The sequence below is a fragment of the Capricornis sumatraensis genome, chromosome 1 (genome assembly GCF_032405125.1).
Source record: "Capricornis sumatraensis isolate serow.1 chromosome 1, serow.2, whole genome shotgun sequence".
Classification (NCBI taxonomy): domain Eukaryota; kingdom Metazoa; phylum Chordata; class Mammalia; order Artiodactyla; family Bovidae; genus Capricornis; species Capricornis sumatraensis.
Window position 1 is genome coordinate 241,350,369 of NC_091069.1, and position 14,555 is coordinate 241,364,923.

General features: G+C 48.8%; 1 protein-coding gene across 1 annotated transcript in view; it reads left to right on the forward strand.

The window, feature by feature from the left end:
• SLCO2A1 (solute carrier organic anion transporter family member 2A1) overlaps positions 1–14,555 on the forward strand; it is a 94,156-nt gene that overhangs the window by 48,588 nt on the left and 31,013 nt on the right. The window contains exon 3 of the mRNA XM_068970013.1: positions 4,161–4,323. Coding sequence (XP_068826114.1) covers positions 4,161–4,323 — 163 coding nt within the window. The remainder of the gene's footprint in view (positions 1–4,160; positions 4,324–14,555) is intronic.

Sequence of the window (14,555 nt, forward strand, 5' to 3'; positions counted from 1 at the left end):
ACAAGGGGATTGGAGGCACCACAGACCAAAAGGCAGCTGCCTGTCAGAAGCATGAAGGGTGTGAGAAAGAACAGGCCTGGTGGAGGGGAAGGCAAACCCATCTGATCACCTGGAGTGTGCAGCCAGCCAGAGATGGGAGCCTGCACGCTGCAGGCCAGTCTCCAAGCCAGTGGGGCCCAGCAGTGAGGGGAAGAGGAGACAGGGTTGGTCGGATCAGGCCGGCAGAGGAGGAGGGGCTTGGCTGGCAGGGAAGATGTCAGCATCTGCCAGTGAAGCACCAGCTTCACCTACAGTAGCCCTTAATGCCCGCTGTGGTTTGCCCTGGGTCCCTTTGTTTTGAGACATTAATGGGCAGGGATGCGTTACAAATGCTCTGACACGAAGTCCACAGAGCTGTTTGGGGCCAGGTCAGGGCTGAGGGGATGTGGCCTGGGCTGCAGAGCCCCTCCTCTCCTCAGCTAGAATAGCTGCTGCTGCTATTAAGGAGAATAATTTTTTTCAAAGGAGCTCCACTGCTGAAGGAGAGATTGGGAACCAAGGGCTTAAGCCAGGCATAAGAGCCATAGGGGCCCAGTTCCCTCCAATAACCCAGCCCAGTTTGCTCCCAGTGCTTGGGGCTGGGCGCCCCCAAGTCCTTCCTGAGCCTCCCTTTGGGGCGCTCCCCCATTCCTCTCCAAAACCTTGCAAGTCAGCCTCAGTTGGCTTAGCTGATATGGTCTGACATTTACAATTACTTCCTGAAAAATGATAGGGAAACAAGAAGGGAATAAAATCTAAGAAGCATAACAAAGCTTTGTTTCCAGGTACTGGTTACAGAATGTCCTAGAACCACACCTGGCCAGGAACTGGCGCAACTTCTCAGTCAGGCTAGGCACCCTCACCCACCTTCATATTCCCTTGCTCTGTGTGTCATAAACCATTCTTTTTCTTGGCCACACAGGAGGGGTCTCCTGGGTAATCCTTCCTCTTCTTGAAAAAGCCTACCGTTTACTCCTTCATCCATTCATTTATTCAACAAACATTTCATGAGCACCAACGGTGTGTCAAACACCATTCTAGGTGCTGGGGAGACAGGAATGAACAGAAAAAAAAAATCTCTGCTCACATATCATTCTAAAGATAAGTATGACATTTACTTATAGAGATGTGCTTCTAACCCCCCATGAGGGGATTAGAAGCACGTGCAGAACAAGGAAAGCCGTGGACTGGCTGAGCTCCCAAGACGAGAGCTGAGGTGCAGAGCCTGAGCTCTGAGAGCTGAGAGATCAGGGAGGCAAGAAGGAACCAGCCAAGGAGACTGAGAAGGGGCAGCCAGGGGCAGCAAACTAGGAGACGGTGGTGTCATGGAAACTCAGTGAAAGGAGGGTTTTAGGAAGAGAGCAGTGGTCAACTGAATCAAAAGGTGCTGAGAGATCAAGTGAGAAGAGGATTAGCCAGTGGGCTTGGCAATGAGGAGGTCACTGATGATCATGAGAAGGGCCACATACCAAGCTTCTGGCCCCTATTTCCTGAGACAGGGGAACCTGCTTTAATAGCTGGAAGGAGACTGTGGCTTGGACAGGGCAGGGGCTATGCGTGCTAACATCCAGGGCTCCTCTGGCTTGGGTGAACTTACTTCCTGGGGTAGATGACCATCTTGGAGTCAAGGTCAGAAGATCTGCCAGCCCCTCTTTTACCATTGAAGAGCCTGCTCCCCAAGCTGGGGCCTTTGATTCCCCTCTTTGGTGGGGCTCAGAGAGCAGGCCTTCCAGGGGGCACCAGGAGCTTGAGTTACTGGTGTTTCCAGTTGGGAAGGGACTTGGGGTGCTTTAATCCTCATCCCTCATCATTTCATGCAAAGATGGGCTCGATAAAGGACAGAGATGGTATGGACCTAACAGAAGCAGAAGATATTAAGAAGAGGTGGCAAGAATACACGGAAGAACTGTACAAAAAAGATCTTCATGACCCAGATAATCATGATGATGTGATCACTAATCTAGAGCCAGACATCTTGGAATGTGAGGTCAAGTGGGCCTTAGAAAGCATCACTACAAACAAAGCTAGTGGAGGTGATGGAATTCCAGTTGAGCTATTTCAAATCCTGAAAGATGATGTTGTCAAAGTGCTGCACTCAATATGCCAGCAAATTTGGAAAACTCAGCAGTGGCCACAGGACTGGAAAAGGTCAGTTTTCATTCCAATTCCAAAGAAAGGCAATGCCAAAGAATGCTCAAACTACTGCACAATTGCACTCATCTCACACGCTAGTAATGCTCAAAATTCTCCAAGCCAGGCTTCAGCAATACATGAACCGTGAAGTCCCTGATGTTCAAGCTGGTTTTAGAAAAGGCAGAGGAACCAGAGATCAAATTGCCAACATCTGCTGGATGATGGAAAAAGCAAGAGAGTTCCAGAAAAACGTCTATTTCTGCTTTATTGACTATGCCAAAACCTTTGACTGTGTGGATCACAGTAAACTGTGGAAAATTCTTCAAGAGATGGGAATACCAGACCACCTGACCTGCCTCTTGAGAAATCTGTATGCAGGTCAGGAAGCAAGAGTTAGAACTGGACATGGAACAACAGACTGTTTCCAAATAGGAAAAGGAGTACTTCAAGGCTATATATTGTCACCCTGCTTATTTAACTTATATGCAGAGTACATCATGAGAAATGCTGGGCTGGAAGAGGCACAAGCTGGAATCAAGATTGCCGGGAGAAATATCAATAACCTCAGATATGCAGATGACACCACCCTTATGGCAGAAAGGGAAGAGGAACTAAAAAGCCTCTTGATGAAAGTGAAAGAGGAGAGTGAAAGAGTTGACTTAAAGCTCAACATTCAGAAAACGAAGATCATGGCATCAGGTCCCATCACTTCATGGGACATAAAATGGGGAAACAGAAACAGTGTCAGACTTCATTTTTGGGAGCTCCAAAATCACTGCAGATGGTGACTGCAGCCATGAAATTAAAAGACGCTTACTCCTTGGAGGAAAAGTTATGACCAACCTAGATAGCATGTTCAAAAGCAGAGACATTACTTTGTCGACTAAGGTCCGTCTAGTCAAGGCTATGGTTTTTCCTGTGGTCATGTATGGATGTGAGAGTTGGACTGTGAAGAAGGTTGAGTGCCAAAGAATTGATGCTTTTGAACTGTGGTGTTGGAGAAGACTCCTGAGAGTCCCTTGGACTGCAAGGAGATCCAACCAGTCCATTCTGAAGGAGATCAGCCCTGGGATTTCTTTGGAAGGAATGATGCTAAAGCTGAAGCTCCAATACTTTGGCCACCTCATGTGAAGAGTTGACTCATTGGAAAAGACTCTGATGCTGGGAGGGATTGGGGGCAGGAGGAGAAGGGAACGACAGAGGATGAGATGGCTGGATGGCATCACCGACTCGATGGACGTGAGTCTGAGTGAACTCCAGGAGTTGGTGATGGACAGGCAGGCCTGGCGTGCTGCAATTCATGGGGTCGCAAAGAGTCAGACACGACTGAGCGACTGAACTGAACTGACTGAATCCTCATCCCTCATTCACAGAAGTGGAAACCAAACCAGGGAGAGCCAGGGCTGATTAGGAGCAGAGCTTCTGAGGCAGAAACCCACTTCTGCAAGGGGCAGTAGACCAGCACTCTTAATACAGGGCACTTTAAACTCAGGTTGTCCTGGTTTGAGCCACCTCCTGACCTCATGGGCACAGCAAGTTACTTAATATACTGAGTCCCAATTGTGCCACCTGCAAAATGTCTTGCTGCATGCTGAAATGAGATAGTGCATGTTGCTTGGTGGTTATTCTGACTATGAAATCAGAGTCTATAGGGACTTCACTTAGAGAAAATGCACGTTTCTAGGAGCCAGCCAGAATAGGAGGCTTTCTTGAATTTGGCCCCAAAAGGTTTGGCCCTAAGATGGTTGAACTTCCCATAGTTTCTAGATACTTCCTTTGTCTGGCCTAGAAGGCTGAGGCTGGGAAGGGTTTCTGACAACAGGGGAAAGCTGAAACTGCATGCTTGGCCCCCTGTAAGAATCTTTGGGCAGAGTTGGCACCACAGCTCTGCTTGAGCCCTTAGGTCACAGCAGGCAGCGTCTTGCCTCTCTCTTTTGATGGTCAGGTCCACTATGGCTGGGTGAGGACATAGCCTGTGGTCTCACTTGGCTCCTCTGCTCTCTCTGCAGATTAGCAACGCCATCCTCATCATCTTCGTCAGCTACTTTGGCAGCCGGGTGCACCGTCCAAGGCTCATTGGCATTGGGGGTCTTCTGCTAGCTTTGGGGGCCTTTGTCCTCACCCTCCCACACTTCCTCTCAGAGCCTTACCAATACACCAAGACCATCATGGGTAAGTGGCCTCCCATTACTGCTCCAAGGGGATGAGGGTGCCTAATTCTGTATGTTTTGACTGTCAGATACACTCTGGGGAGAGAAGCCAAGGAAACTTTTTGGTGGGATAGGACGGCAGAGTTCAGGTATCCAGAAGCCCCGCTGCCAACTTGGTGAGACACCCCCTCAATCCTCCTGTGCCTCTGGTGCACATTTAAGCATTTTTTGCTACATTCCAGTCAGGAAAAACTTCTACCATGTGTTTTTATAAGTTTCATAGTTTCACATTTACATTTTGAGTTAGTTTTTTATAAGATTCTTTTTTGTCTTTTTGCATATGGATGTTAAGTCCTTTAAGCATCGTTTGTCAAAAAGACTCTCTTTATTCCATTATTTTTTTGCATCATTATAAAAAATCAGTTGGACTTTTTTTTTTAATAAAATAAGTGACACATTTTTAATTTATTTTTCGCTGAGCCAGGTCTTCCTTGTTGCATGGGCTTTCTCTAGTTGCAGTGAGCGGCAGGGGCACTCTCTAGTTGTGGTGTGCAGGCTTCTCATTGCGGTAGCTTTTCTTGTTGCAGAGCATGGGCTTTGGGGTGTGCAGGCTTCAGCAGCTGTGGCATGGAGGCTCAGCAGCCGTGGCTTCCAAGCTCTAGAGCGCAGGTGTAATAGTTGTGGCGCGTCGGCTTAGTTGTTCCATGGCGTGCGGGATCTTCCTGGACTAGGGTTCAGACTCTCGTCTCCTGCGCTGGCACGCAGATTCTTTACCACTGAGCCACCAGGGAAGCCCTCAGTTGGACATATTTGTAAGGGTCCATTTCCAGACTTTGTCTTCTCTTCCACTAGTCTGTGTGTCTGTTCCTTTGTCACTGCCACGCTCTTGATTACTGTAGTTTTACAAATAACTCTGAAAGTTGGGTAGTGTGATTCCCCCAACACTATTCTTCTTTTTCAGAATTGCTTCATCTGTTCTTATTCATTTGTCATTCCATGTAAATTTTATAAGTGGCTTGCCTATATGTTTAAAAAAAAAACCTTCTGGAAGTTTGATTAGACTTGTATTAAATTCGTAGGTCACTTTGGGGATAGTTGACATTGAGTCTGCCAGTCTATGAACGCAGTATGCATTGCTGTTCAATTCAGTTCAGTTCAGTTGCTCAGTCATGTCCGACTCTTTGTGACCCCATGAATTGCAGCACGCCAAGCCTCCCTGTCCATTACCAACTCCCGGAGTTCACCCAAACTCACGTCCATTGAGTCGGTGATGCCATCCAGCCATCTCATCCTCTGTTGTCCCCTTTTCCTCCTGCCCCCAATCCATCCCAGCATCAGGGTCTTTTCCAATGCGTCAACTCTTCGCATGAGGTGGCCAAAGTATTGGAGTTTCAGCTTTAGCATCAGTCCTTCCAAAGAACACCCAGGACTGATCTCCTTTAGAATGGACAGGTTGGATCTCCTTGCAGTCCAAGGGACTCTCAAGAGTCTTCTCCAACACCACAGTTCAAAAGCATCAATTCTTCAGCACTCAGCCTTCTTCACAGTCCAACTTTCACATCCATACATGACTACTGGAAAAACCATAGCCTTGACTAGACAGACCTTTGTTGGCAAAGTAATGTCTCTGCTTTTGAATATGCTATCTAGGTTGGTCATAACTTTCTTTCCAAGGAGTAAGCGTCTTTTAATTTCCTGGCTGCAATCACCATCTGCAGTGATTTTGGAGCCCCCCAAAATAAAGTCTGACATTGTTTGCACTGTTTCTGCATCTTATTTGCCATGAAGTGATGGGACCTGATGCCATGATCTTAGTTTTCTGAATGTTGAGCTTTAAGCCAACTTTTTCACTCTCCTCTTTCACTTATCAAGAGGCTTTTTAGTTCCTCTTCCCTTTCTGCCATAAGGGTGGTGTCATCTGCATATCTGAGCCTATTGATATTTCTCCCAGCAGTCTTGATTCCAGCTTGTGCTTCCTCCAGCCCAGCGTTTCTCATGATGTACTCTGCATATAAGTTAAATAAGCAGGGTGACAATATACACCCTTGACGTACTCCTTTTCCTATTTGGAACTAATCTGTTGTTCCATGTCCAGTTCTCACTGTTGCTTCCTGACCTGCATATAGGTTTCTCAAGAGGCAGGTCAGGTGGTCTAATATCCCCATCTCTTTCAGAATTTTCCATAGTTTATTGTGATCCACACAGTCAAAGGCTTTGGCATAGTCAATAAAGCAGAAATAGATATTTTTCTGGAACTCTCTTGCTTTTTCGATGATCCAGCAGATGATGACAATTTGATCCCTGGTTCCTCTGCCTTTTCTAAAACCAGCTTGAACATCTGGAAGTTCACGGTTCACGTATTGCTGAAGCCTGGCTTGGAGAATTTTGAGTATTACTTTACTAGCGTGTAAGATGAGTGCAGTTGAGCAGTAGTTTGAGCATTCTTTGGCATTGCCTTTCTTTGGTATTGAAATGAAAACTGACCTTTTCCAGCCCTATGGCCACTGCTGAGTTTTCCAAATTTGCTGGCATATTGAGTGCATCACTGTTACCCTTACATTTTAACAATGAACTATGATTTAGCAAACTCTACAGCTGATGAATGAGCTTTCCAGGTGGCTCAGTGGTAAAGAATCTGCCTGCCAAGGCAGGAGACATGAGTTTGATCCCTGGGTCAAGAAGATCTCCTGGAGAAGGAAATGACAACCCACTCCAGTATTCTTGCCTGGAAAATCCCGTGGACAGAGGAACCTGATGGGCTACAGTCCATGGGGTCGCAAAGAGTCGGACATGACTTAGCAACTGAACAACAACAAAAACAGCTGATGAATATCTCTATTCTCCAACAGAACAAAATAAGGGTCCTGTAATGTTTGGATGCCCACCATCCTCTGCCGTCTTCCATGTTATTGTTGACTAAGATTTTAGTTTTCCTGTCTTTAACTCCCTCCCAGTGGCCATTATTACTATAGTTATTGTTTATGAATAATTCAGTACTTATTTCTATTTACCCACAAGCTTTCTGGTTTCTTTGCTCACCATTGCTTCTCGCACTTCACCCGCCCTTATGGATTTAACTTCGTTTTTCCTGAAGTACATTCTCTAGTATAACTTTCAAATAGTTTTCCAAATTACCTGCCCTGTTTTCATGGTTTCTTGATAATCCCTTATGATTTATATTTTCATTTTAGTTTCCTCAGTTATTTTAAGTGTATTTCTTTCTATAATCCCTTTCTGATTGTTTTATTAGCACAGATTTTTAGAATGCTAATCCTCCCACATTCTGTGTCTGCTTGTTCTTGTTCATGGTGGAGTGTTTCCTTTCTGTTATATAATGTTCCATGGCGGGGTCATTGATAGTGGGAATTCTTCCCCCTGTGGACATTTTTTGTGGTCTAGGTAGGAAATTGCCTCAAGAGTGGCTTTATATTTGCATTTACTTGGTATCCTGGGAATGCCACTGCTTTGGAGCTAACTGTGTGATAATGTACTGGCTTGGGATAAATTTGCACTTGTTTTAAGGGATGTGGTACGTGGCAATGGTTTTGTGAGGAGCAGCCAGTGAGAGGCCCAGTCCCTAAGTACTCATCCTTGGTCCACTGTATTGGAATTGAGCATGTCTGAGGATAGATGGGCCACCGAGGGGTGCGCTGAAGGGATAACTGATTGCTGTTTGCTTAAATACCAGGCTTATTGTTAGTCATATGTGCAGATCGGGTCCAAGAGATGAATCACTCTGCATGCCAGGAGGGAATCCCTTGTAGATTGTGAGACCTACAGTAGGGAGGTTGACTGTGAGACCTGCAGTGGGGAGGTGGGTTGTGAGACCTACAGTGGGGAGGTAGAGAGCTGGAATGGAAAAAACGTAAAACAGGAGCAGCCACGTCTAATGATGAAATGTTAGTTGAGTTCTGGCCGTGGGACTCTTTTCCCCACCTCCAGGGTAATCACCAGTGAACTAATTGTTTCTTATACATTCATTGTGGCCTTGGATCTGTTTGGACTGTTTAAGCCTGAGTCTTGCTTCAAGTAGGCCCAAGAGGAAATCAGACCCAAGCCTAGGGGTCTAAGCTCTTTCCCTCTCCTTGATCTAGACAAAGGATCTGAGGCCAGCTCTGAAGGAGAATCAGGATTTGCTGGCCACTTCGGAAAGCCTTGTGCCATGCCCGCTCCAACGCAAGGTCCCAGCCCTTCCCCATCAGCAAGAAGAGTGGGGTAATGAAATCAGCAGGGGAGCCCCAGGCGCTGGGGCCTGGCTGCGGGGACGGCATCCTGCCAGGCGCCACACGGTGGCCTGCCTAGCCTAGGGCGGGCTCCCCTGGCCTCCCCTAGCCTGGGCCACATACCAAGGGCATTGGCTCTGCACAGAACAGCCACCAGCAAGGGTGGGTGGAGACGGGCGGGGCTCTGAAAGCAGCCCCTCTGCCCCTTGTTAGGTATGGTCGGGTGGCTCGGGTCCTTTCCACCACCATCCTCCCTGCTCCTAGGCAAACACTCCAGCTTTTAGCTCACCTTCCAGGGACAGAGGAAAGAACAAGACTTGCCTTTCAGCCCGCAGAAAGGAACTGCTGGCCAAGAGAGTGAGGGCCTTGTGTTTTTGTTTGTGTCGATTCTATTTGCAACAATAGGACACAGTCCCCCTCGTGCTGGCTGGGATCAGAGCAGCAGCTGGAAGTGCTCAGGGCTGGGCTACCTTCAGGGCGTCTTCATGTTGCCAGAGGCTCGGGCTAAGGAGGACTCTGGCCCAGGAGCCACACTGTGGGACCTAGCTGAGGCTGTGGGTGCCAGTGCAGAGAGGGCATGTACTCTGCTAATATGTGCAAACAAAAATATTTATAAAGTTTCACTTCATGGGAAAAATTTGAAGTATGATTCTTCAAATGTATTCCTATGGGAACTTCAGTTTTGAACTATGCAAGTCATCAACAACAAATGAATTTCATTAAATGCACCACCCTGAAGGGTGACATGCATCTGGACAATCCTGTGTCCGAAGCTGGGCTTTGAGACCCGTTAACAGCATGGCCGTGGGCCACTTCCTTCACAGCTGAGTCTCATTACCTCCCTGTATAAAATGGAGCCTCCCTCGCCCGGCTGCAAGGACTGAAGGATGTGTGCTCTAAGTTTAGCCCAGTGGCTGGCACGTGCAGCAACCATTCAGTGGTGGCGTTTATAACCAGTGGTGGTGGGGACAACACATGTATTATGCTGGGTAAACTAGGGTTCCAAATGAGGAAGCGCCTGCTTTCTATGGAGTGTCTGACAGCTCCTAGCCAACAGGCTGGGCGTCCTTGCGATATCTGACTGCAGCTTCTCCCTGGTCCTCACCATGCCATCTGTCCTCTGCTCTAGCTGGAGCATGGCCCCGCCTGGGCATAGTCCTTGCCACACCTTCACATGTGAGGCCGTAAGATTTCTCTTTACTCAAGCTTAGGCTGCTGTTCTGATTCGTTCCTAGACCCTTAAGTTGGAGGTACCTGGTAATGGGGAGAGAGAACAGAGACTTTCAAATCCCAGCTAAGCCATGTGGGTGCTAAGTCTCCTCAAGCGAGCTGCTGTTCACCTTTCTGAGCCTCAGTTTCTTAATCTGTAAAGTGGGAACAATAATTTCTCCACTTCTCAGCATGTTCTAAGGGCAAAAGTAAAATTAAATTGTGTAGGTAAAGTGCTTGGCCCACAGTAGCTGTTCAGCACATTTCTCTTTGCCTGCCCTTAATGTGGTATTTGAAATCTCTTACTCATCAGCAGTGACCCCTGGACCTGTTATCATGTGTTGCCTGCTGATTCTTTCCCTTTGGAGCAGAGCTGCTCCAGAAATGGACATGGGAAATGAAAAGTGTTTTAGGAAAAACAAATTAGAGACGGAGCCATTGTGGGAATCACAGAGACCTTTAACAACTAATTGCTAATTCTAAAAAGACCATGCAGACGTTTTTGAGTGTTTAGATTTTCTAAATGTCAGTGGGGTCCGGAAATATGCCTGGCGCCTTTAGAGAAAAGACTAGCCACCGAGCCAAAGCCTCTAAGACCACTTCTGGAATGCGTGGAGAAGTTGGGATAGGTGGGAGACAGGCCAACAGGAGACCATTTCCCCCGGGAGAGAGAAGAAGGGTCTTCGGAAACCAGTGTCTGGGAGGAGTAGGTGGAACCTGGGAGAGGTCCTGAGCCAAGGCCAGAGGGAAGTCAGCTCCTCGCAGACAATGGATGCACACGGGAGGGGCTTTCCTGTGGGAACAGTGGGGTCGGGGGAGTCCATGGTATTTTTGGAGCGGTCAAGAAAAGAAAGGGAAGAGTTGCTTTGTAGTCCTCTATCTGTGAATTTGCCAGCCCTTCACCCACGCTTGTTCATCAAAAGTGGCAGGAGGGTGGTGGGAAGGCCTGGGGACGGGAGCCTCAGGCCCCTGAGTGACTGAGCCCCTTCTGGAGGATGCTCAGCCCCAGAGCAGATCCCGTGGCACTGAACCCCAGAGCCATGCAGGGTCCTTGCACCGAGGGAACTGCTCAGGGACCTGAGCTCAGGGCTGCTGCAGGGGCAGCGTCTGCCACGGGGTGAGAGGGACACAGTGGGGAAGGAATGTGTTTTGGGGGTGTATGGGAGTGTGTGTGAGGGAGGCCATTCTCTGTGGTGGTGAGGTGGCTGTACGTGGAGGAGGTGGGTGCATGAGGGAAGAAGTGCATGTGTGATGGGGGGCGGTGTGGGTGTGTACCAGAGGTGTGGAGAGGGTGGGGTTCTTGCGAGTGTGGAGGTGCAGGCAGGGATGGACGTGGGGGAGCAGCCCGGCAGGAGTTGGGGTCCTACACTTACAGAAATGTCAGTGTGTGATGCAGGCGGGAGTGGGTGTATGATCGCACAGCCTGGTCAGTTGGACCTATTTACCCTGAAAAGGAAGAGAAAACAACGAGGGGAAAGGGGGGAAGTCACAAAACACATGAGTGTTATTAAGTCAACTGAGAGGAAAATATTCCTGAACAGATGAGCACAGCGAAGTTAATGAGACTTGATGTGGAACACATTTTCAATACACAGTATAGGAAGGACGAGAAATGTGTGTGGAGACAAGACAGAAAACACCAGGCTGCTGTGTTGCCTGTCAGGGGATGGCCAGGAAAAGAGCTGGGGCCACAGAGAATGGGCCTCTCCGAGACATAGCCCCGGCAGCTGGCCTGAGAGTGCTCGCCTCTGCTGGGTGGCAGAGTCACAACCCTTGTTCTCTGGGTCTCCAGTGCAGGCCCCAGTAGAGACCTGAGTGTCACTCTGCCTCCCCTGGAGGTTTGTTCATCATTTTCCTTGCTTAGGAATGAGGCTGGGGGTGTAGGCCTGCTTGGGTCTGGAGGGGAGGGGAGGGGCGCCTATGAGCCAGGCTGCACCCTGCGTCCTGGCTCCTCTGGGAAGAGGGCCTCTTGGGGACCCACTGTGGACTGTCTTGGGCCCACCCAAGGCAGGGAGGTGGGTTTCCTGAGGAGAGTCCACACTCAGACTGGAAAGGAAGACTGGTTACTATTCCAGAGGCTGTGGTCACCCCAGGAAAACTGTCAGGGGGATGGCCCCACAGAAGCAGGGTTCCAGACTCTGTCCTGCAAAGCACTATGGTTTGAAGAAACCATCGAGGCCGCCTCTGAGGACCCCCCAGGGGACACAGGGAGGAGCTCCTGCTCTTTCTCTAAGGGAACAAAAGGACTGCAGGACCCAGAGCTTGGATTGGCCTCCATCAGGGGATGTAAGTAAGGCTCAGAGATCAAAGGGGGAAGCAGCCAAGGGCAGTCAGGTATTTGGAGGCAGGGAGCTCATGGAGGTGGAGCCCCCTGGTGGGGTCCATGCCTCTGTGGAAGAGGCTAGAGAGCTGGCTGGCTCTTTCAGCCCGGTGAGGATGCAACAGGAAGTCAGCAGTCCAGCTCCCATCAGAACCCCAGCATGCTGGCACCCTGATTTGGGGCTTGCTGCATCCAGAACTGTGAGAAACCATTCTGCTGTTTGTAAGCTGCCCATGTGACCCTTTGGTTTAGCAGCCCCATGGACTCCCTTAGATTCAGTCCCTTTGGTTGGAGCCCCTCCTCATAACCTTGGTCTTAATTTGGAATGTTCAGCCTTTGGACTGTCTTATTAAACAATGATACCAGCCTCAGGCCATTCACATCGTTCACAAATATGTCAGCTGTTCTCAGCCGTGCCCAGGGCTGAGTTGCACGATGGACCTGAGAGCCACCGTCTTCCAGGTCACCCTGGCCTGTCGGCACCTGCGCGGAGCGCGCTTTGAGATGTTCTCCCCAGAGGATGCTCAGCCACGCGTCTGCATCTGGTCTGGATATCAGTCAGGATATCATGACTGGCTTTGTCAAAAGGCTTCCTCCAGTCCAGTAACACTGTTACGGCTTCCTGCCGGTCTGGGAGCCCCATTAACAAAGGAAATGAGGTTGGTTTGGCATGACTGGCTCTTGATGAACTCATGTTGGCTCAGCTAATCCCATTTTTTCCCCCTTCAAATTGCTCCTCATCAGCCTGTTAATAAATCTGTGAACAATAATTCAGCTTCACTCCCAACTGGGAGTGTGCAAATTAAGCACGCCTTCTCTTTGAATACTAAAATTAAATGGCTCTGGGCCTCCCTCCTGTTCTTTCAGGTGTGTCTTTTTTCCTTCCTATCCACTAAGAAACAGTTTTGATGACAAGATGAGCCAGGCAGTTCCTCTTTCCTTGGTCTGGTGGCAGTTCCGCAGGAGCAGGTGTGGGTGCAGGGGCGGGGGTGGCAGGCTGGAGGCACGTCCTTTATCTGCAGCAGCACCCTGTGCATCGTGGACTGGCCCTCTCACACCGACCTCGCTGGTCACATGACCTTCTCAGTACAAGCAGGCATTCCCCCATGGCCCCTTTAATACTGGAAAGCTATGTGGGAAAGGGTGTCCAGCCTCCGTCTCAGCCTTGGAAACCCAGTCTTGAGAACAGAGCAAAGGAACCCTCTTCTTCCACTCCCCTAAGCTCACTCTTTTCCTGCATGGATGTGAATCCTTGCAAGCAACCCACTTGCCCTCAGCTCCTTTATTATATCCATTCATTTTTAGTAACCAGCACTGATCTTACTTGTTTCTAGTTTCTGGACCCAGTTCCCAAGTCTTAAAACCCCAGGCAACAATGCCTGTCTCAAGAGTCCTGACATCTCTCTCATCTGTCTGAATTTCTCAAAGTTTCTGGCTTGAAACTTTGAATGAAAATTGATGTTAGTGTGTAATCACCGTATCCCAGGTTTTGTTACTGTTGTTAGTTTTAATCTGAATAAGACTATTACAAAGTTGATGTTAGTATCTATATCTGTTTCAGAGATGAGGAGACTAAGGTTCTGAGAATTCCCATTTGAATCTGGTCTGTCTGATTTCAAAATGTGATTCCTTACACTGCTCAGGCATGCGACTCTGGCTGTCAACCCCAACTCTGTTTGTTTCTGCTGGTGCAGAAGAACATGTTCTCTTAGATTCCCAAAATGAAAGGCAGAAGGCATGTGCCCATAGGAATTGTTGTCTAAAGGGGAGGCTTAGTCTAGTTGGAAAAGAACACGTGTTGTCACAGGGGCGTGATGGATTGACAAGGAACCCAACCACTTCTGCTCTGCAAATAGGTCACTTTATAAATGACTTGGAGATCTCCATCATGAGTTTGGGACAGCCTGTTCCAGGCCTCCTGGTGGGTGTTGCCAGAGTTTCAAGAAGAACTGTTGAGTAGCTGAATTTAGGAGGATGAGGAAATAGGTCCTTCAGAGTGGACCATTCTGAATGAGGTTCCAGGAGCTTGCTGATAGCCCAGCGAGGCTTGGCACATTGGGTGCACTTCCAGGAGACTCTCCGGAAGCACCACTGCCTTTCTCTGTTGTGCTCTTCTGGGCTGCTTCTGGGGTCTTGCTAACCTCCTCCTCCTTGGGCCCTACTCACCCACCAGCAGTGCCGCCTTCTGAATGGGGAGGTAATGGGTAGCTCTCAAGGTGCTGCCCTCCTGTTTCCTGGCAAGAATTCTCTCTTTTCTCTACTAGAATGACAAGAAAGATAGTCAAAGGAAAGCCCACTGCTGCCACGGCCTTCCTGTGTTGCTCAACCCTTCTAGCATCCTCTCATAGCCCCAGTGCTGGATTTTTGTGCAGAGATCCTTATTTAGACCCTTGATAGCCTACTGCCTCAGCCTGGCCACACTTGGACTGTGTGTCCTTGACCGGTGAAGAGGCCAGACCTTGGTCTGCCCAGATCTGCCCATCTCTGTGGGTCCTGCTCCAG